Here is a 24,798-nt window from a genome sequence, read left to right on the forward strand (position 1 = left end):
AACAGTGTGACAAAAAGTACTGAAGCAGAGGAGTCAATGCAATATAGTCCAAATTTTTGTCTAATCCAATAGCTATAGTGTTCTTAAGGTAGACAGACTAATGCATAAGAAGAAACATTACAGTCAATGGCTATCAGTAGAGCCATCAGCCTCACTAAATAAGAAAAATTACTGTTAGACTGAGGGTATAGGACAAAGAAAGAATCAGGTCCATTACTGCTGATGAGAGAAGTTATACTACATAAGCCCTTTCATTAAACAATAAGATCCCACCTCAAAATAAGATAACTTTTTCTCCCACACACACCTCCAACACCACATACTATTCTTTCTGGAAAGCAGGTCAAGAAAACCACTCCCATAATATTCTTAACCTTTCTTCTAACTACAGGTTTACTCACACATAGTTTCTTTCCACTTCTTTTTGTATTCAAATTTATTCTTTATGTACCAACTTTATTCTTTATGTACAGGTTAAGGCTACAGATTTCCACATCAACACATCTTAAGTATTTAATATAGACATCATCTTAATTTACACAGAAATTAACGGCACAATCTGACCAATTCCATTAAGTTAGAGTCTCAAAGTTATCCAATCAAGATCCTAGACAAAGTAATTTTATTAGGATAGTAAGTAAATAGATCAAATATGAGCGGATTCCCTTCTTGTCTCTAAATAATTTCATCTTTTCACTGAAATATGGGTAATTTATGATATCCAAAAAAAGAAACTATGGAACAAAAGCATATTCATACTCTCCATTTGTACATAAATCTGAAGGCTGTAGACTTCTTTCAACAACTCTGTGAATGCTTCCTTCCAAAGGAAAAAACCTCCATTTTTATTTTTTTATTAGATAGTTTAGCAAACACCATTAAGTAATTTTCAACTACATATCTAGCTATTTTATTTCTAAAAACAAGTTAACACCTACAAAGCCTTTGCTCTGTAGGACATTTAAAGTCAAAAGCCTCACTCTGTCCTTTTCTAGCTATCATGTTAGAGCTAACAGTCATAATGAATTTCTGTTGTATTAAAGTTGGAACATAAGAAAAGCTATAGTTGCTTAAGGCTCTCCTATTCTTAGTTACTCATAACTTTTACAAAACATGACAGAATGTATTGTTCTAACATTTTTAGAGCTTAGTTTTACCTTAAGAATCATTTCTTCTGCTGCTGAAAATTTAGAGAAGGGAAGGAATGAATATTCATAAAGATACTAAAAAAAAAACTTTTAACGAAACATAATGTTTATTTTGAGCAAAGCTAAGAAAGAACATGTTCATATAGAATACAAATCTTTTGGTCCAAATTAAACTGACATCACCTCCTTAGAAAGATCTTGCATGTAGAGAAACATTCTCTGCTATCTCTGTGGAAAAGGCATCTAAGCAATTAATCTATAAAGAACAATGACTCTATCTTTATCTGACTGCTAGGACAAAAAGTGAATTCTCTTAGTAGCCAGGAAAAATGATGGGATTCATTAAAAAAGGAACCAAAATACCAGGTTGGGGTTTTTTTTGTCTAAATCAACCTGTCAATGTAAAACAATAGAGTAGAGCTAAATATTGCCAAGGAAGCTCTTTCGGAATAAAAGATTGCAGATATATCACTCTTCCTTCCCAAACGCAGACCTAAAAATCAACAGCAGATCTAGTCTCTATAATTACATGATAGCAGAAAACTCATTCGAATAGTATCTCAGGTAGTGCACTGAGGTACTTCACATTTTGGACTTAATAAGCAAACACGTATATATAAGCTGGCCAATACCACTCATTCAGTTAATTTCATGATTCTGAAGACCTAAAGCAAATGGTGTAAATAAATCAATGAACTTGCATACCTTCCTCCGATGAGATCTAAAGGCTGGTATTAACTCAGAAATTTACATTTCTGTTGACTTAATCCACATTTTACTTTACATAACAAAAGTACTTGACAACATAGCTAATTGTTTTGGAGGGCCTAGGGCTCCTACTCAAAGAAGTTATTAAAATGTCATTTTCATTTTTATCTTCTTGGAGATTGTCTATGACAAAATAGACATTTAGCAAGCTTATTCTTCTAAGATTTATTTTCTAATTTCTTACCTTGTATTTAAATGCTTAACATCCTGTTCTCTCCCCTCAACAGCAACAAATAGCTGTTTAGAGATTTGTATGTTCAGATGGGAAAGGCAGCCTTTAAAAGCATTTACAGTAAGGCATCAAATAACACTCAGGAGCACTGAGTTTATAAAATGCACCAGAATTAATCAAAGTTAGATAATATGTTTTACACTGACTTCAACAGGCCCAGGCCTGGTGTCTTCAATGTCGAAGGCAAACAGCCTTGTTGCCAGTGGAGAAATGTGTTCTTCACATCCCTATCTAAACATTTAAAATATGTGAGATCTAGAGATATAAGAAAGTGTTTGCCTTTTGCACTAAGGGATAAAAGTATTTAACAATGTGCAGGACACCAGAGTTAACAGGTAAAAACTTATGGTTTTGTGAGATCTACATCATCCAGACTTGGCAGATACATCATCAGACATTTTGGAGGCTCATACTTTTCTGCAACATTATCTAGAGGCTAAGCAAGACAGACCACAGGGCCTAAACAGCATCAGGCACACATACAAGTGTAATGAATCCCACCACTGCAGAGGGAAGGGATTCAACCCCAAATTACGCCGTCTGAGTGCCTTCCTCAGTGTCTAACTGAGGAAGCCCAATAGATGTAGGTGTCTGAAGACCCTCCACCACCACTTAAAGTCAGGAAACACGTACAGCACATTTGAATACCTAAATGTAAGTACTGTTCTCTCAAACTGAATCACTTTCCCAATCTAACCCTGCAGCTTGCATACTTGCATACCTCAAGCAAATCATTCCACACAAATCTCATCATCAAGCTGTGTATCAGCAAACATACTTAACCTTCCCACATAAAATATCTTTCACAAGAAATATAATATGTTCACAAAATATGTTTCCCAAGTGTTACATAATTTGTAAAGCGTGGGCATCATGATAGTTCCTATGGGTCAGTGTCATGCACATATTTAAGTCTGTGTTTGCGGCCATATAAACAATGTAATGTGTGAAACTCCAAAAAAAAGATCTTTTAACAGTGTAATGTCTAGATACCCATAAAATTCCCACTAATAACCAATTTTATTCACTAGGTACTTAAATTTACTAATAGTTGAACACAACAAGACACAGTACTTTGAAAAAATCATCATAAATTAGCCAAGCCCTCCCGAGACAGTGTCAGCAATCCCTACACATCTATATCTCTTCTAAAATCAGGCGGAGCTAGTCCATTTCAACTACACTAAGGATTTGAAATGGAGTGAAAATTTAAATCAATCCTTCATTTTTCTGTCTCTCCTGTATGTTTCATTCTGTAGAGTCAAAGAAATACATGAAATTACCAATCAGTGCATGTCATCTATGCACATCAATGACCGCTATCATCTTGGATCATAGAGCAGACATCCCCTTGTCTTAGAAATTGCCTAACCTGAGCCAAGTGCAAACTGCTGCCAGTAGCCAAAGGCAAAGTCTACTGAAAAGAATTCTTCCACCATAGCTTTCCCTACTGTACTTCTACCATGGTTTTTTTCAGTTCTAGGTTTTGGGAGTCCCACCACTGTGCATTTTAAAACTTGACTTGATGGAACTATACAAAATATACAACAGTTAGCAGTCCTGCATTGACAGAGAAAGAGGCACTTGATAAGTCTTTCCCCTCTCTGAAGTCTCCGATTCTGTGGTTCAATGACAGATGATTTTTCTTGGCTGCATGCAATGGCCTGTAGGAAGACAAGCTGAGAGGAAAGGAAAAGAAAAAAAAAAAAGAATAAAAATAAAATAGATGAAAACAAGAGATAAGAAAGAAAGAGGCAAGGAAAACAGAAGTGGAAGGAAGTAAGTTCATAAGGTGAACTCATGGTACAGGAACCCTAAAGAAAAAGTTTCAGGTCCCACTTCTATTATATTTAATATGACAGCACAGCAAATGTCTTATTTCCCTTGTGCCTTATCCTCCCATCATTAACATCCAGGGGTACGTAAGCAGCATGTCTACCTGTTAGTGATGTCTAATAAGAACCAGTAATACCTGAAGCAGTGAAAGACCAATCATTTACTGCATTTCATAAAAAAACACAAATATGCAAAAAAAACCCAGGAGAAGATTAGGTACTGTGATGACAAGGAAGCATGAAAGTTTGTAGAGCAATTACTTATTTAATAAGACATACATTCAAAAAAAGAAGTTTTTAATTTTGCATTGTGTAACATCTACCATCTGATCCAAAAGTCATTTTATTTGTTAAGATATTTACATTTATTTAAATACATTTTGAACCAGACTATTTGTTTTTGTATTTAATAACAGAAAATATCTTATTCTAACTTTCATTCAGAAAAAGAATGTGATACTCTCTGTTTTCAGTCATGTGATGATTTATTTCATGTAATCCTTCTGGTAATGTTCTCTACCAAGTTTTAGCTTTGGTACTTACATTTAAAAAAAAAAAGTAAACTAAAAAGACATCAGGAGTTGAAGTGTTATAAACATGTTTTTCACCTTTTCTGCTATGGTATTTGTCTCTTGAACTTATTCACTAATTGAATGATTACACAGATTACAGAGATGACCAAATTGAAATGCTGTATTTATGCTTTATGATATTCCTCTATGACCTTTTATGAAAAACGCAAAACTATCCAGAGACAAATGAATGATGAAAATATATTACTGCCTCTTTTATGTTGATCAGTTCTATTGTTCTTGACATGTATTAGAAAAGGCAGCAAATACTCTTCAATTAGTCCATTTCACATTTCTGTAAGCTAGGTTACAAAGATGGATAAGCTATGTGATCAATATGAAGACTCTTGATGGAGCTGTCTGCACAACCCAGATCTCCACCCTCCGGTACAATGCCTCAGTCACTTACTTATACCACCTCCTTTTTCATATAGATTTAAAAATACGTGCAACACAGAAAGAAACAATAAAGATCTTTCCAAAGCTGGCATTCCATGTATGACTAATGAAGAACAGAAGTATCGGTATCTAGCACTACAAAAACAATAAGAAAAACCAAAAAATGAGCACAGTCCTGGGTTGTTATTCGGATGTTTGTTTTCTTTTTAAAAACAATACACAAAAGTAACAGAAAAAAAGCCCAAAAGCTTCACTTGCCAAGACAAAGTCATGCTGTGCAGTTAGCAATATAATAGTATTACTTATAATAATAATAGATTTTAGTGTGTGGAAGACAAATCTTTTATCTTACTTGCAATTAAATGCATTTTTACTATTCTGTACAGCATGTAAATCGTGACATGTAGACAAACACAATCTGTCAATTTCTCAGTGGGTCAAAGCAATTTCCTAGAAGAACATCACACAAACAACCTCTGAGGTAAGAATGGAAAATATGACAGGATCATCACCTTCAGATCCGGATGCAGTACAAAAAGGAAGCAATTTCCTCTTTGTAAATACCCACTGATAAATTTAAAGGAAGTATATTCCTCCCCATTGAAAAGGATGCTTGTTTTTCTGTTGTACTATCTACATTTTAAAGAAACTGATGATTTTGTCTGCCTTTCAGCTGGTAATTTTCCTGAAAGGTAAGTCCTGTGTCAGTTTGTATTTCTCACTTGTAAGTCGAAATGTGGTATCAGCAAAAATTAACAGGAGCAATGAAATAAAAAAAAAACCCTGTTTCCATACAAGATCATGCGGAAAAAAATGATAAAGACCAGATTTTCTGAGTCTCGAATTTCTTTTCAAATTATCTATACAACTGTGAAACCAGTTAAATTGTTTCATAAAAGGTAAAAACGCCTAACAGCATCTTCATTTATTACAGACATGCCACGTGAGTGGGAAAACCTGAAGAAAACCCATACAGATTTACCTTACAGCAGTTACTTTGTCCCTCATAACCACAACCCAGTATAAAGAGGACCAGTGAGATAATACAATCAGAAGCCCAAAGCGGAGCGCGTTAGTCCTAGACAAACATTCTTTCCCCAAACTCTGAGCCACCTGGTACATAGGCAAAGCCACTGCTACCGACATGTACCAGCAAAGAGACAAAACTACTTCCACCCTAGTCCTACTGACAGATATTCTCCAAAATGGAGCCATTAGGAATTTGTTCCACTATTCCTCCCAATTTACAAAGACATCTACTATAAATACTCCATATCACAACTGTTCCATTCCATGCTGCTATTCCACATAAAAGTCAATCACAATACGATCCATAAAGAATTAATGCAAAAGGCAAAATACTTCTCATGCACAGTGACAAAACGACTGCCAAATAATATGTTTTATGAACATCTACTCAGAGTGTAACAAAACCTGATACTGTTCTACAGAAAGGAAGCATCAAGTGACTTTAATGTTCTACAGAACTACAGAGGCTCATTGCTTCAGCTGCACATCCCCTGTTACAGCAGTTTTAATCTTGGAATTTTAAACCCCTTTCCCAATACTGGGTTCAAGCTTCAGCATTTAAGATTGGATTGCCTAATGCTAAGAACTGAAATCAACAGGGGATAAGTTTCCTCATACCCTGAAGCATTGATCTTGAAATTAACAGATTTTAAGCATAACAAAAAGCACCTGAACAAGCTCCTGAGTCAATTACGTGCTGTAATACCTCAAAGGGTATGCTAGGAATATTATGATCACAGCTGAAGTGCAGGTAACTTCTAAGCTGGTGTAAACCAGCTGTTAATAAGTAGAGAAATACTGTGTTAAGAGTTTTGGTTAATAATTACTACTATAGAAATACTATTTTCTATTTCTGCAATTTATGTCAATTTTATTTTATCACTAAGTACATTGTTACCACTTAATTGTTCTTACTGTACAGCGAAGATGATTATAATGAATGATGATAAGCAGCAACATGAATGAACAGTTGCTAGGCAACCAATAAATAAAAGTTCCAAATAGCACGACCTCTCTTTAAAGGATAAAACTCTAATCATAATTATTTTTCAAATTCATTTCAATGCCAACTAAAATCATGTCTGCAGCACTAATCCTGGTCTTCCTCATACAAAATGAAACTAAATCTGTCATTTGACATATCGTGGATAACAAATTAAACAGATTCAACCTGCTCCTGTAGACCACAGTCAACAGCATAGTTTGAGGATAGCAAACAGGTTAGACAAGAAACTGGAATGCAAAATAGAGAGGTGAAAAGAATTTAGCAATTTAAATGGGTTAACTTAAAAAGAAAGTAAAAAAATGTTATATTGTTACTTTAAGGATCTACAAAAAGCATCAACAGGGTCCTTTAGTGTTTAACTCCACATAATGATCATCCAGTAAAGTTGGATGAGACACACTTTAAAATACTGAAAACAGATGCAGTTTGAAATGTTTTTAAATCTATACAATACCACATTCAATCTTTATAACCCCTTACAACTCAGTCTTGTTGAGTGCATAAGCAGAGCTGAGGTGCCTAGAGCAAGCACTGACCTTTCAGATGGATTCAAATAAAACTGACAAAGAGCAGCATAAATCTTAAACCAGTTAAAGAACACAGTATATCCACTCTGAAGAAACAATGAGTGATTATGCAGGAGTTTTACACGATGCCTTCTGAATAACAGCAGGGGCACAAGCTTGGGCTTGTTCAGGGAGTTTTGATAGGCTAATAAATTGTGTATTTATTTTAGTAAGATCTCATGTCAGAAAACATTAGGAATACATGTTTTGGTGAGTTTATCTTGCACTACATAAGGTGATTACATACATCTAACCATTTTATTTCTTTCGTTCATTAGAATTGAGAACCACTAATAGCTGTGATGTTAAAGCACTAAGCAGTCAAAAATTTGCAATAGGAAAACAAGAGGAACTAGAATTATAGAAAAGGCCTAAATTTCATCTGAGGTTTAACACACTGTGTCAGCTGGGAACTGGGATCATCTTTCCAAAGTCTGTGAAAAAAATACAGGCAACAGGATCCATAAATGTCCCTGCAAAATTACTAACTCAAAATAATCTCATACATCACAATGGAAAATTAATCTACAGCAAGCTTTGAAAACAGGAATTACTGCTTAAACTACAGCACAGAAGGCACTCTGCTAACCAGTAGTCTCCATATGTATTTCTTCATATCAAATGAGAGCCAGTTAATTATATAGCAGATATTTGCCATCTATGACAGAAAAGTGTTCTGTTGCCTATCTGACACAAAAATTTCCAATTACTTTCCTTATCTAGATATATATCTGTTCATCAGAAGCTTTTACAGGAGGTTTTCTGCGTATCTGTATTTCCTCAATAATCAAATAGGAAATAAACCACATTATATTTTTATTGACTAATATTTCAGCCACTAACCACATACACAATCTGATTCAATAACTCCTCCCCACCCTTCTAATAACTTGTTTCATCTTATTGTTCTGATAAAAATCCAATTCATTTATCTGACACCACATGCAAGGGTTAGATTTAGAATTTAAATAACTAAGAATCATGAATACTGATTTTCTGCATAAAAATAATGCGGAAGACCATATACGAAGTCCTTTACGACGAATGGCACTATTTGTATCAAAACCACCTTAATTTTTCTCCCTAGTTTCGAGCTTGCATTTTAACAAATTATAAAAATATTGTGTGTGCTTGTAAACCTCACAACCAAGCTCACTAGTTGATATGTGTGTAAAAGTGATATTGGAGGACTTTTTTTTTTTTCTCCTCCCAAATGTTTATTCCTTTTCAATTACCAACTGAAGAACTAAACTGGTTTGGTTTTAAGCCTAAAATACTCCAAGCCTACAGAAGAAAAGGTAATGTATTACCATTCAGTAGGCCACTTTTTACCACAAAGGAAACTGACAGCATTTTTCTGAAGCTCAGATTCTACTGTATTTTGTTCAATTTACCTGTCCCAACTCTGAAAATGGGAGGAGAGAAAAGACTTATTGTTTTAAAGAGTTGCTCACACTAAAATGAAAGATCTACTCTAGGGATTAAAGTCTACATATTCAGCATTAGAAGAAGAAAAACAGGGCACAACTGCCAGCTTGAGGAGAGAGATGATGAAGGATGCTTTATGTCTAGTGTTTCCCTTATCACAGACACAGTCAATGAAACTAGGTGCAATTCTAAACACACTTCTTTGCTCAATGGGTTTTATGCAGATACCCAGATGAGTAAGAGTAGATAGTATTAGGATCTGGAGATTAATCTTATTCTAGATTCATGTGGATCCTGTCCTCTGAATAAGGTATTCCCTTTCCAATAACCATTTGTGCCTTCACAAAATGGTGACTTTTTTTTTTTACATATTTTTATATTGGATATTTAATATTAAATACACACATACATATTAATTAAGTATACACATAAGCTAATGGATAACATTAGAAGATAAATTCACAGCATAATATCAGCTCATACAGTACAATATTATTTGTTTTAGGAAAACATTAATATATATAAAGTCTATATGGAACTAGAAAAACTCTACGTTGTGGTCACACTCTTCTGTTAATGTACTTACTCATTCATGTTATAGTTTTGGACCAATACTTCAGAACTAAGAAGAGGGAGCTAACAGTGTAGTCCTTAGTTTTTCTCATGATGTCAGAAACAACGTCTCATAAAAATGCTACTGGTAATCAGTGAACTTTGAAAGTAAATGCTAAAAGCTTCCTGTTCATATGAGTACGTGAATCTTAAACTCCATCATACTTAAACTATCAGTTTACAACCATCTCTCATGCAGCTTTCCTGCAAAGCTTTCAGTGACTCAGAGTGCAACTGTGCCTCTCCGGAGTCTTGCTCTCCATGACAGGAATTCTACTCAGCTATGTCTACTACATGAAACACTACAAGCATTGATACATTTCAGGACTGACAACTCAGCTATCATGGGAAACTTGAGAACTTCATACATGTAGATGTTTGGTTAAAACATATTTTACAGATGGACAACACAATTATAAAGAAGAATGGAATCAGCTTTGTGTTTTTCTTTTAAAAAAATATTTTTATTTAATGTCTTTAAGATACAGTAATACCTCCTAAGAACTGCCCTGACTTGCAGCCTAACAAACCCACACTGAAACAAACAAAAAAATAAAACACTGCTACACAAATTTTGCTTTTCGATCACGAATGTGGATTGAATGACACAGAATAACAAAAGAAAATAAATGATCTCTGCATTTTATAATATCCAACAGGTATTATCTGTACTTTATTTGGAGGCAAGAGAGAATGAAAATACCTCTGCTTTCCAACCATCTTAAGCATTTTTTCAGTGACATTTCATTCAACTAAACATATACCACTTCTTCCCTGAACACTACTTCATATGTTTATTTCTATTGTCAGAAGAAACGTTTGCCCTATTTTTACAGTTTATTATCAAGTTCAACTATTTTGTGCACTTGTGCTGACACGGCATGTATAGCACAATACATTCATGCTGTTGCCAAGTTCTTTGCCTCAAATTTCCCATGCTGGTAGCTGTTGCGGTTTCCAACAAATGCAAAGTTGAATTTTCAGCACTACCCAAAATATGTGAACACGACAATGGCTGTTCTGGGGTAAATCTCAGGTGTCTATAACCCAGTGGTCAAAGGTAGTGGCCTAGGGAAGAGTCTTGTATTAGGACAGTCCTCAGATACTATAATAATTCCCTGGGACACTCTTGGCTCCCAGCAATCTGTGGCTCAAAGACTTAAATATGAAAGAGACTGGGAACAATGGGATGCAACATGTTTTGTTTTAACAGGGCTGGGAGGAAGAATGGGAGATGGCATATTTCAAAAGAGAGAAATGTGTCTTCATCACACACACACAATTTCATTCTACCCAACAGTGTTTCTTGCTCCCGATATTGCCTTTGCCCTCAAAATGTGCTATTTTCCATATGGAAGAGGTGCTAAAAATGAGTGCTTCCCTTCTTTCCTCATAAAACCTCCTGACTGGAGTTGGCCTCCTGTTCATATTACACTTGACTAACCCAATCTTTTTCTCCTCCCACACTAGCTCCATCTGCCGCCCGTCTCTCCAGCAGAGCCAGATGCCAGCAAAGCAGACTACTGTGGGAGGAGAAAGTTCTGTCGCTGGAATTTCTTCCCTATACCCTGCAGGGGGCCAGCCTGTGAAGCCTGGAGTGGATACAGAGAGCAACTTCCTCTCCCTCACACTGCTTTCCCCTGCTCATCACTAAAGAAGGCAGCTGAGGACATGAGCACAAGGGGGGATAAACTTCAATGTCTGCTCTAAAACTCGCAACTTCAATATTTATACTGCAAAAGGTTCACAATTGTACTCCAGACCCAAGCATAGCACACACTGCATAAGCGTGAGAAACAGACATGAGTCCTGCCCTAAAAGCTTAGGAACAGAAACAGAGATGTACCTTTGTGATAGGAAACAAACGAGAGTGCCTAGAATATAGATGACAGAGCAAAAAAAAAAGTCTAGAATTCATAATCAGGAGAGATCCTAATCATAGAATAAGAAGACAATACTTTCTGGAGAGATAAAAGTCAAAGAGAGAAGCTATGGATGTGTATTAAGGTGAGAGAAGGATTGCAAGTGGCAGTGTAAACTGCCAGTGTAGAGAGGGAAAGACTAGAATGAAAGGAGACATGGGGAAAGAAGAAGTGATTTTTATGCGTTTGAGGTCATCTTGCACGAAGCAAAGGGAGAAGCACGGCTATGAACTTCAGACAAAAAGGGGGACAGTCTAGGAACAGATGAGCATTTCCAGAAGCAGTCTTGCCAGAGACAGTAGCAAGAATGAATGCCACTAAGTGAGAGTAAGTATTTATAAATACAACAAGCAAATGTGCATATGTGTGAGACAGAGGAAAAGATACAGACTTCATTTCTCTGAGATAAAGAATTGTGGGAACCCAGGAGACAAAAGAGACTAGAAACAAAAATAAGTGAGGGTGGTGTATGGGTGAGGCAGAAAGTTTGGAGTGGTGCTGGCAGACAGAAGAAACTAGAGGAACATAGTGATCTAACAGAAAACCAGAATTATGTACAATAAGTTGAAAGAGAACATATAAATTAATGAGACACGTAACAAGAAAGATAAATAAGTTGAACAGATAGGGAAAGGAAGAGGCGAAGACACATATTACATTAAAACAGATTAAGGAACAGGGTTTACAGCAGAAGGAAGGGAGTGACAGAAGGGAGAAAGAGGAGGAAAGAATATATGCAAAAATGACAGGTAAAAGCACTACGAAAAAAAACCAAATGGAGAAACCGGGAGTGTACAGAAGAGAGTGGAAATGCCTATCCATTGAATTCTCACTATAACTGCAAACTCTTAGGGTTTGCCCCATCTAGGTAACCTCACATTTTAATCTTCTTTTTCACTTATAAAAATTCTCTTTTTTGATCGTACACACCCTCTAACTTTTGTGCTGTAGTTGTACCGTTTGTTTCCCTATTTCTAGTGGCAATTCTTTATTTTTATGGTTAAACGGGAAAAGCATCTTGTCAAATCCTCCACCACAAAGAAACACGCCAAAATCTCAAGTTTCCTGCCTCCTGTCCTCATATTGCTTTTTCATTCATTCTTCTTAGAAAAAAAAAAAAAAAAAAGGCGGGGGGATGGGGGGGAGGGTGGGGCGGGTTAGGCTGGTGAAACTCATCAATCCAGCGGTATCTCAGAGAGTCACAGAGCCTTCCCCGAGCTGCGGGAGCACAAGCTGTTCCAGGCTCCCTCGGTGCCCGGGGTGCGGGTTCCCCTCGCCGGGAGGCAGCGGCAGCGCTCGGGGTCGCCTGCCGAAACGCATCCATCAGGCGGGGGAGCTCAGGGAGGGAAGCTACCTACCGGCTGCTGGAAAGAAAGCCGACACAGGCTTCTGGAAGACAGAGCTGGCTGGCTATTTGATGACATTTTTATTTAGAGGATGTCAAAAAAAAAAAAAAAGGGGGGGGTGGAAAGGGAGAGGGGGAAAGCACGCAGGCTCGCACACGCATACGGCCGATCTTACCTCCACATTGAAATACTGCTCCGCTTTGCACACTGTGGCACATAAAATCCAAAGGAAGGTTTGCAAGAAAAACACCCTGGGCTGAGACACGAAATCCAACCGGCTTCCAGTGCTGAATGCGAGTACGATCATAGTGAACTGTGCTTCAGTGGATGGAAGATCTCTTTCCTCTCTTTGCCTTAAACAAATACACAAACAAGCCAACCCCCTCCCCGTGTCGGTGAAGAGCCCGTAGCGCAGGTTCACCCACAGCAGGGGAGGAGGAGGAGGAGGAGCAGACGCTTCGCAGCACGGGCGGCGGCGGGGTCAGCTCTCGCTCATCCTCCCCACCGGTCCCGTACGGAGGGAATGTGGCGTCCGAATGTAGCCGCAGCTCCCGCACGACTCTCCTCTGCCCAGCAGCAGCAACCGCCTCCCCGTGTCCGTCCTCCCTCCCTTCTTCTCCTCCTCCTCTCTCCTTCTTCTCCTCCTCCCTTCCTCTGCTCCTCCTCCCTCCTTCTCCTCCTCCTCCTCTGCCTCCTCCCGGGGAGGAGCGGAGCGGCTCGGTTCGGCTGGGCTCGGCTCGGCTGAGCTCGGCTCGGCTCGGTTCGGCTCGGAGCCCAGCCTTGTCCCAACGCCCCCTCCGCCCCCCTCGCCCCCCCTCCAACTCCAGAACGTTCAGCCGCCCCCTACATGTCCCCGCCCCGTAGGCGTCTCTCGGAGGCGGCCCCGCTCGCGTTGTCTGCCCCTTCTCACGCGAACGTAGCGAAGCGGTCGCCAGCGCCGCCGGGACGGGCCGCGCCGGTGTCCCTCGGCCTCGGCGTCCCCCCGCTGCCACCCAGGGGCCGGGGACGCGCTGCTCGTCCCCACGCGTGTCGGCGCGCACCGGCACCGGCGGGGTTGTCGGGCGCTGGCACGGGCTGCCCAGGGCGGTGGTTGAGTCACCGTCCCTGGAGGTATCGAAAAGCCGGGTAGATGAAGTGCTTGGGGATACGGTTTAGCAGCGGACGAGTGCGGTTGGGCTTGATGATCTCAAAGGTCTTTCCCAGACTAGGGATTCTGTGATTCCATGACACGGAGCGTGCAGTGTTAGCGTCGACCGAAAGTGGTGGCTGAGGTGGAGAGATGGAGTTGCTCGAAACAGCGCTTGTCGGGGAGGGGTCGTGGCATAGTCATTAGGATGTCCCCGGGAGATTTGTTCTTTCCCCATCTCGGAAGAAAATCTGAAGTCATTGCTGACAAAGTTCATGGAAAGTGAGATCATGATGTGATCAGAAAGTGAGGTCTTGTTTACATCATTATCTCGTTAAACAAGGCAGGCAAAGTCTGGGTATCGGGTTGATTGAAAATCTATATAGGATCCTAGAACAGTTTGACTTGGAAGGGACCTTAAAGTTCGTCTAGTTCCAACCCCCCTGCCATGGGCAGGGACATCGCACTAGATCAGGTTGCTCAAAGCCCCATCCAACCTGGCCTTGAACACCTCCAGAACACCTGGGCAACCTGTACCAGTAGTGTCAATGTGCCAAAATATGTGTTCATATATTTAAGGGAAAACAGCATGTGAAGTACCTATAGGATGGACAACCTATATGCCAGATATTGTGGTGTAAAAAATGCCTTGTGATTCTGGCAGATAAAGTACTCCTGCAGTGATTTGATCGCTAATGGGAGATTTTATGAAGCCCTTTGATAGGTTACCCAAAGGTGGGTGGAATGGTTCACAATGTTAAGTGAGAGGAGCTATTGCAATAATGCATCTTGAGGGAAAAAAAAAGAAGAAAAAGAAATGTGGAGGAGGAGGAAAGCAAGCTTACTGAAAAATAGAAGCAATTAAAAATTTCCAGGATTTGAAAATTTATCTTAATTTTACTTAGTTAGTTATCAAAAAAAAAAAAAAGATGCAAAGATACTTGATCATGATACAAAACAGCCTGGAAGTAAAAGACATACCTGACAAATGGAGTCTCCTTAGTGAGATAGTCGAGGTCAATGGCCAGAATTAAAACACATGCAGTTTGGCTGTATAAGATTTTTACAACACCCAGGAGCAGGATATAGAAGTGTAGTAGGTTCTCCATCATTTGATGTTGTGCGAGTAAGACGGCTACCTTTGAAGAAGTCATGTTGTGCCTAACCAAAATTAATGGTATGTTAACTGCTGGATTTTAAAGGGTTTTTTTGTTCTTCAGATATTTAGTGGCAGATTGGCAGCAAGCTAGAAGGACCTGTTGGCACTTTGGTGGCCAATATCGGAAGTCAAAATTATCTTAATTTATTAAAGAAATGTCTTGGAACCATCAGGAGGAAATTTAATACTGACAAATGCAAATTACATTTGGGAAGTAAAATCAAAAAGTAAAATCAAAAGAGTACTGGTAAAACAGCTGCACTTCAGAAGAGATTCTGGGGACTGTAATGGACTGTAAAGTAAATATGAGTCAGCAATGTACTTCCATTAAAGAAAAAGACAAGACGGCCTCATTGGGGAGTGTATTAATAGGTGTGCAGCACACCTGACAGGGCAAATCATTTTTCTGATAGGAATTGATGAAGCCAACTGTGTTTAGTCTTAAACTGAGGACAGTTCAGAGGAAGAAAACAAAATACCGAAACATTTAGAAAGTATGACATCTGGTAAAAGCTGAAAGAACACTATTTATTTAGTCTGAGAAGACTGAGGGTAAATGGTCTTTTTTTATATGGAATGTGTTGCTGTGAAAAAAAAGATATTTCACTCTTTCTGCGGTCAGGATGAAAGAAAAAGTGGATCAACTAAATTATTTAGAACGTTCAGATTCATTGCTAGACAAAACTTTCTAAAGTGTGGTGGTAGTAGCGTTTGGAACAAGATACCAAGTAGGTGTGTAGGACCTCCTCCATACAGAGATTTGGTTGTCAAGAATATTATAGCTGTCCTCTCTCCATTCCTAGAGCAGTGGATTTTATCATGAGATCTAGTAAAATATTTCTTCTAATATATAATTAATTTCTTTTTATTGCTTCATAAATTAATGACTGTACCTGGTGTGAAAGAAACACTAGCTTGCTAACTTCATACTGTCCTCGTTTGGTTTTCCTTTTCTGCCAAGGGACTTCTTGTTTGTGCACTCAGTGAACTCTAACTCTCTTTTTGTTGGTATATTTTGTAGAGTCTGCCATTAGTGTAATACCGAGAAATGGAAACGGAAATGGAAATAGATTTGTTCCTGTAACTGGAATTTCATTCATCTTCCCTGTCAGGATTGCTGTGGCTATTTATTGCAAAAAAGGACAAGGAGATGGGGGTGGGAGGAGTGGGGTGAGTGCAGCTACCTCCTTCCTTTACGCTGTATCCATCAGAAGAAGAAAGAAGAGCGATGGATGGAAGAGAATGAAAACACCTTAGTATTTGTGTTTGTGAAAGAGAGAGCCCACACAGGTCAAAAAAGAGATTAGTAAGGAAAGAGAGTGGCAATGTGTGAATATGAGTGCCAACAGAAGAGACAAGGCACATGAAGGACAGAGATCCTTGAAATGAAAAATTTAATTCAGAAAGGGAAGAAACACCAACAGTGATGGGAAAGGGCTTTGATTATTTATGAGTAAGCTGTGGGCAGAAACATACAGGAGTAGGGTCAGAGCCTCATGGGATATGTAAGAAAGTAAAAAGAAATAGCAAAGGGTTTAAAACTCCATGCAGAGGGCTGTTCCTAGATATGTGTGTATGGGATTATGAAAGAGATTAACAAAAAGACAGAAAAAAAGCAACAAAGATGAAAGGGCAAGTAAACGAGTAAAGAAGGTAGGAAGCAGAAAAATGCAATTTTAAAGAAATTGACATAATTTCTTGAAGTGCTTGAATGATTCGAGTTGTATACTTTGTAAGTGTCTTGCAGATTTTTGTCTTTATCAAATGTCAATGTAATTTTTCTATTCTTGCTTTTATTTGGTAATGGCAGTTACCAGCGGTAATTAATAAGCTGCGAGCGGGTTTGTAGTGAAGCAATATCGAAAAAATGAGACTTCCATTTAGTTTTAAAACTCTTAGCCTTTTTGAAAGACAGGAAGAGATATGTCTCCTGTGCCCCTAACCAGCTGAGTTTACTAGACTCTATAGAATATACATTTTATGGATGATTAGAGTCATAGGTTTAGGATGGGTGATAACCAGAAGCAGGCATGGACATTTTTACACATCCCTATGTCCAGCTTTGAACAGAGAGCAAAGATTTTCAGTATTGATGTATATCAATTCTAAATAGAAATTCATGTGAAAGCTGAAAAATCAAAATATAACATGTTGTCCTTTCTGCATTTTCTCCTGCTTAGCTGTTCATAATACCAGCTGGAACTTTAAAGAGAAGACAGCTTCATTACAAGATACAAAAAAACCCTACAGAGATTGAGGGTAGAAATCACATATCTCATACATCTATATTTATCTCACACTGCTATATTTAGTTCTGTTTTGGAAAAGTTCATCTGAACACCTAGCATTTTACTTGTGGAATAAGACTTTCATAGATATATGTCCATATGAATTCTCTTTGACTATTTAAAAAGTCCTACAAGACATGAAGGCAACAAATGAATTTAAAAAGTATAGGAGGGAATATTGCATAGTGATCATGAAATGACAGAGTTTTTGATTCTTCAAGAAGTGAGGAAGTGTTATGAAGGACATACACTGGCCTGTTTAGGATACTGGTTGACAGAATTCCTTGGGAGGCAGTTGTCAAGGGAAAAGATGTCCTGGACATTTTTCAAGGAGGAAGCCTTAAAGGCACAACAGCAGGCTGTCTCCGTGTGCTGAAAGACAAGCCATCGGGGAAGAAGACCAGCCTGGCTGAACAGAGAACTGTGGCAGGAACTTGGGAGAAAAAAAGAGAGTTTATGACCTTTGGAAGAAGGAACAGATAACTTGGGAGGACTACAAGGATGTCATGAAGTCATGTAGGCAAAAAATTAGAAGGGCCAAAGCCCAACTAGAACTTAATCTGGCTACTGTGGTAAAGGACAATTAAAAATGTTCCTATAAATACGTTAGCACCAAAAGGAGGACTAAGGAGAATCTCTGTCCTTTATTAGATACAGGAAGTAACTTAGTGACAAAGGATGAGGAAAAGGCTGAAGTACATAATGCCTTCTTTGTCTGAGTCTTTAACACTAAAACTAGTTGTTCTCTGTATGCCCAGACCCCTGAGCTGGAAGACAGGGATAGGGAGAAGAATGAAGCCCTTGCAATCCAAGGGGAAGTGGTTAGTGACCTGCTACACCAATTAGACGCACAGAAGTCTATGGGGCAGAATGAGATCCACCCAAGGGTACTGAGGGAAGTGCTCACTGATCCACTTTCCATCACTTACCAGCAGTCCCGGCTAACTGAGTAGGTCTCACTTGACTGAAAGTTACCAACTGTGAAGCTTATATACAAGAAGGGCCAAAAGGGTGCAAGGATCTACAGGCCTGTCAGCCCGACCTTGGTGCTGTGGAAGGTTATGGGCAGATCATAGTGAGTGTGATCATGGGGCATGTAGATAATAAACAAGTGATTAGACCCAGTCAGCATGGATTTAGGAAAGGCAGGTCCTGCTTGACTCAGCTGATCTCCTTCTATGACAAGGTGACCCAATTGGTAGATAGGGGCAAGCTTGTGAAAGTTGTCTACTTAGACTTGAGTGAAACCTTTGACACCATTTCCCACAGCATTCTCCTGCAAAAACTGGCAGCTCATGGCTTGTACAGGCATACTCTTATCTGGGTAAAAAAATGGCTGGCCAGGCCTGATGACTTGTGGTAAATGGACTTGGCAGCCAGTCGTGGGTGGCGTTCTCCAGGGCTCAGTGTCAGGGCCAGTTTTGTTTAATGTCTTTATCAATGATCAGGACCAGATAATTGAGTGTACCCTCAATCAGTTTGCAAGTGACACCAAGTTGTGGGGGGGTTTTGATCTTCTTGAGGGAAGGAAGGCTTTACAGAGGGATCTGGACAGGCTAGCTTGATGGGCCAAAGCTAACTATGGGATTCAACAGGGCTAAGTGTCAGGTTCTGCACTTGGGTCACAACAACCTTTTGCAGTGTTACAGGCTTGATGACGAATGACTGGAAAGCTGCTCAGCAGAAACAGACGCAGGGGTGTTGTTTGGTAGCCAGCTGAATGTGAGCCAGCAGTGTGCCTAGGTGGCCAACCATGCCAACAGCATCCTGGCTTGTATCAGAAATTGTGTGGCCAGCAGGACCAGGGAAGTAATCGTGTCCCTGTACTCAGTGCTGGTGAGGCTGCACCCTGAATACATTGTTCATTTTTGGACCCTTTACTACAAGAAAGACATTGAGATGCAGAAGCATGTGCAAAGAAGGGCTGTGAAGCTGGTGAAGGGTCTGGAGCACAGGTCTTATGAGGAGCACCTGAGGGAACTGGGGGTTCCCAGTCTGCAGAAAAGGAGGCTGAGGGGAGACCTTGTTGCTCTTTACAACTATTTGCCAAAGGCTTATACGTGGTCCAGCTGTCCTTTGGAATGTGCTGGTGATTATTCGCTGAATTTACAGTAGTCTCAGAATGGCATGATTGTTGTAAGATCTTAACAATTTGTGTTGTCTCCTTCATTTTTACAAGGTGCCCTGTTTATCCATTTGATATTGTTAACAACTAGGAGAACACACTATACGAAACAAAAATAAATAACACCAAACAGGGACAGGTGAGTTTGACGGATTTGAGGAGGAAGACACAAGGAGTTCTGAGAGAATATTCTGGCATAGCTTAATGCTTGAAAATTAACAAAGTCCTCTTAAATATATTGAAGGATTCGGTGGAGAAAGAACAGTTTCATGTCATAAATATAATGTTTCAGAAGTGTGCAAAGGTTTAGTTACTAGGTGGCTTCCATAATGCAAAGGAAAAGGCCTCCATAACTCCATATCAAGTTGAATCTTAAATGGAAGGTAATTATCCCAGATTTTGTGTTGCTCAAACCTGGCTATAAATTCCACATCAAAATAGTTAAATCAGACTTTTTAAAAATACTCTGCTATTTAACCTCCCCAAATTAACTGTACTTAGCATTTCATAGATGGATTGGATGCATATGGCAAGATTAGTTTCAGTAAAAGAGGTAGGACAGTTTACATTTAAGTAACATTGATGAATTACAGAGTTAATTAGCAATGTCACTAATGAAATCATTGCAACATTTGGAGCTATTCTTCATCCTCGAGGAAAAAAATATACTTGACATATACATTCAAGTATAACTTCATCATCACAGCATAATTTCTTTACTTACTTGCTTTTGTATGAATTAAAGTTCAGGTTCTAAAAAGCAGTTCTGCTACAGCCAGTTCTTGGTAGCCCAAGAACTCAAGTTACTCCCTTTGAAAGCATCAGACACAGGACTCCTGTGCATCATTTTGGTTTATACCATTCATATATGAGATTTTGGATAAGAAGATCCGAGAGAAGAGTTAGGAGAAGAAAAGCTGCACACTGCTTATAAAGAGAGAGCAACGTTAACAATAGAAGATGTGTTTTAAAAGAGCACACCTGAAAATGTATCCGAATAAGCCAGCCTGCAGGAAACAGAAGGGTTCACTCAAGGTTAAGCTTATATATTACTCCATTCTGCAATACAGATACAACCAAAGTGACAGATAACCTGTCTGATAGAAACGGTTATTCAATTGAGAGAGGAAAAATCACACACAGAAGGTTCAGTTTCTCTGTGTCTATATATTCCTCCAGCTACAACCTGTTTCTTTCCCCCTTTTATTGACAACTTTAACTTCCAGGTTAGGGCTGTCTTAACAACTTTTTGCTCTAATCGGTTAATTTTTTTTCATTGGGGAAATAGCGGTCAAGTCAAAGAGGACTATACAATAATGCACATTCTCATGAGACTAGTACTAAGATCCCATTTGCAATTTCAACATTTTAACTTGAATGCTGATCTAACAAGCAACAGTTAACAATTTTAGAAATACAGGTTTTAAGTGCAGGAATATTGAATTGTGGGTATGTTTTTATAAAGCCACTTATCTCAAAGTGAAAAAAAGTTGGGAAGGTGAAGGGAAGGAAAGATTCAGAAAATTAATTCCTTAGAATACTAGGGCAGATGTTTACCAGGGCTGCACTACCTGAAAATGCATTGCAGACTTACGGGATCTAGGTCCACCATATAGATGATTTTACCTGTCTTTGGGGAATATAAATTTGGATCTGACTCAGTTTTTCTCTGCCCAAGCTCCTCTGGACTGAACAATATTCAGTCCCTCTGTTTTCCACACAGTTTGCTTCTCAGGGCAATGTGAACACTCTGCTTTTACTCTTACAGGTGTTTTTTAGTTTATGTTTGTTCTGGAAGCAGAGGCTAGGGAATGATTTCAAAGTAATTAGGCTTAAACCAAATTTTACCTGGTTAACTTTTTTCATTAGTCAAATTTCATGGCATCCTGGCTGTTCTTTGCTATTTTAGTGACAGTCAGAACCTTAACAACAGTAATTTTAAAAAGTTGCATATTTCTAGTGCTAATGTACACAAGTAGAGGAAAAAATGGGAACATAAAATGGTGAAGCACAATTGAAGGTTATTAGCTTTGAGAAGTCTGTTTATACATGGCTACTGGTAACAGTGATATTGGCAAGAGAGCGAGATAATCAGTTCAATTTTATATTTGCATTCTGAGAGGAACATGTAGAAAGTAGATTATGGTGTGAGTTTTTATAAAGTCATGCTGCTTCAGTTTGATGTGACCTGTATAACCCCGGCACAGAAAATTTTGTAATGCTTCCTCCCCCCCAGTTCTGCTGTGTATAATGTGTGAGCGCAAACACAGTCCTGGTCCCTGTAATGTATTGTATCATGCTTCTTCAAGAAAGCTGCTATTTATATATTTTTAATATAAGTATTTTTTAATCTTCCCTAATCTGAGACATATGGGGATTTATGTCTTTCCTGTTTTATGTCTTTCTTCTGGGATTTTTCTGATATTCTCAATTTTATTTTCTTCTATCTTCTGTATTACAAGACATTTCAGAAAAGCACAGGAACTAGCTATACAGTATTTCCATATCATTAAGGGTGCTTCCAGTAGAGGCCCTAAACACATGCTCTGACTCACGCACAGCTGAAGAAGAGGCAGAATTATCTTAGACCTTTGACTTGAGAGAGGCTTCCAAATAGTGCTCCTACTTTCAGTTTGAAATTTCAAGGCAACATAACAGATTTGATCACCTGGTTCTCAATAAATTTTATAGAGACTGGACAAACCTATCCCACAGGCTTGCACTTCACCTATTTCATTGTCCTATGGTGGAAAGGATGAAATAAAAACGAATGAAAGTAAATACAGGCAAATTAGAAAGAGACTTGCTAATAATTATTTTTAAAAGTGCATTTACTGCTGTTCATTTAGCTGCATAGTTATCACCTGTGATTTTCATAGGGTTTACATTTATTGGTTGGTATTGCAATTGCCCAGCTAATTAGCTGCTCTGAAAACTTTTCTTACTCTTAATATCATATAATATTATTGCCATTATTACTGTGTCCAGTCATTTACAGTGAAAAATCACCTTGTTCGTGTAGTGAGTGGGCTTTCTGAGGTGAGGGGCCTTTAGCAGACTTTGAAACCTTTAGCTGTCACTAACCCAAAGGCAGATGAAAACATTTTTACCTTTTAGAAAGTTTCTCACATTTTGTTCAGACATTCCCATGTTCGTCAGGTTGATTAAAATTTCTGCAGGACAGAGAATGATGACATCATTAGAAATATGCCGGAATTTCATTGTAACACCCACAATAAGGCTTCTATTCTCTGAGAGTGTGTATATGTCTGTGTGTACACACAAGTGTGTGAGAAAGGGAGGGAGAGCACAGATTGTTTCAAACAGAATGTAATATCTGTTTTTTCATTGCAAGTATCCAGAAAGATGCTAATAATGTGAGAGGTGCAGTTCTGAGACAAAGCCTTCTAGCTTTTCCCAAATCCATACAGGTGCTTATCTTCAAACATATGATATTCATCCATGTTTAGTATTGCACAAAATCAGAGTGAAACATAAGCATGGATGCTCATGAGAACATATATGTACGTGTGAACTGACGACACTAAGCTGGGTGGAAGTGTTGATCTGCTGGAGGGTCGGGAGGCTCTGCAAAGGGATCTGAACAGGCTGGACCACTGGGCAGAGTCCAATGGCATGAGGTTTAACAAGGCCAAATGCCGGGTCCTGCACTTGGGGCACAACAACCCTGTGCAGTGCTACAGACTAGGAGAAGTCTGTCTAGAAAGCTGCCTGGAGGAGAGGGACCTGGGGGTGTTGGTTGACAACCGACTGAATATGAGCCAGCAGTGTGCCCAGGTGGCCAAGAAGGCCAATGGCATCTTGGCTTGTATCAGAAACGGTGTGACCAGCAGGTCCAGGGAGGTTATTCTCCCTCTGTACTCGGCACTGGTGAGACCGCTCCTCGAATCCTGTGTTCAGTTCTGGGCCCCTCACCACAAGAAGGACGTTGAGGCTCTGGAGAGAGTCCAGAGAAGAGCAACAAAGCTGGTGAAAGGGCTGGAGAACCGGCCTTACAAGGAGCGGCTGAGAGAGCTGGGGTTGTTTAGGCTGGAGAAGAGGAGGCTGAGGGGAGACCTCATTGCTCTCTACAACTACCTGAAAGGACGTTGTAGAGAGGAGGGTGCTGGCCTCTTCTCCCAAGTGACAGGGGACAGGACAAGAGGGAATGGCCTCAAGCTCCGCCAGGGGAGGTTTAGGCTAGACGTTAGGAAAAAATTCTTTACAGAAAGGGTCATTGGGCACTGGGACAGGCTGCCCAGGGAGGTGGTTGAGTCACCTTCCCTGGAGGTGTTTAAGGCACGGGTGGATGAGGTGCTGAGGGATATGGTTTAGTGTTTGATGGGAACGGTTGGACTCGATGATCCGGTGGGTCTCTTCCAACCTGGTTATTCTGTGATTCTGTGATTCTGTGAGATTAGATCAAGTAAAAGATATTTTCTCATTAATTATTTGAGCAACTTGCATTTTATCAACTCTGACTTTTCTGTCTGGGACATCAATTATGCAAGTTTACCATTTTTTATTAACAAAATAAGTGAGCTTGTCTATTCTTTAATTATCATTACAACTTTGAGACTGGAGTTCTTAAAAAAAAATAGGAAATTTATTTATATTTATGTTGTTTGTGCTTCGGTTTTTACTTAAGTGTTGTTAAAATATATATAGTTATAGTGCTTAAATGCCTACTCTAAGCTTTGTAGTTGTTCTTCTTCCTTAGACAATACAGTTCTGAGCAAAGGTTATCATTGAACATTCAAACCCTAAAATTTAAAGTTAAAAATCTCAATATCCACAGAGAGAAAATTTATATTCAAACTACATAAATTATCAATAGTCAAAAGAAAATAGGTAATTTTACATCTAGATGAGGAATTCAAATATATCTGCAGGTATGTAACCATATGGAAAATATTTAGGGACCATAAATAATAATCAGATGACTTATGGAGCTGTGCAAGCACACACAAAACTTGGCAATTTCCAGTAAGTTTTCTTTAAATAACCTGTGAATTAAACATAATTTGCATAAAAATTCACCTTTAAAATAGTGTAATGCATTTCCAGCATTCATGTGAATACTCAGGTCAACCTACTGTAGACCCTTACTTTTACTGTTTTCAGTGGAACTCGCTTTAACTACGAAAGGACCCATTTCAGGAAATCTATATTTGACCTAAATAATTTCCTGTAGCAGAGTACAACCAAGTATTCTGCTAATGCATAAGTGAACAAAT

At 39.0% G+C, this 24,798-nt stretch overlaps 1 protein-coding gene across 2 annotated transcripts in view; it reads right to left on the reverse strand.

Moving 5' to 3' along the window:
* The window catches only part of MMP16 (matrix metallopeptidase 16), a 191,217-nt gene extending 177,913 nt beyond the window's left edge, over positions 1-13,304 (reverse strand). The window contains exon 1 of one of the 2 annotated variants that reach the window (XM_069854313.1): positions 13,039-13,304. In XM_069854313.1, coding sequence (XP_069710414.1) covers positions 13,039-13,170 — 132 coding nt within the window. In that variant the 5' untranslated portion in view covers positions 13,171-13,304. The remainder of the gene's footprint in view (positions 1-13,038) is intronic. The other variant, XM_069854314.1, reaches the window with a different exon arrangement.
* Between the last annotated feature and the right edge of the window lie 11,494 nt (positions 13,305-24,798).

The sequence above is a fragment of the Phaenicophaeus curvirostris genome, chromosome 3, assembly GCF_032191515.1.
Source record: "Phaenicophaeus curvirostris isolate KB17595 chromosome 3, BPBGC_Pcur_1.0, whole genome shotgun sequence".
NCBI lineage: Eukaryota > Metazoa > Chordata > Aves > Cuculiformes > Cuculidae > Phaenicophaeus > Phaenicophaeus curvirostris.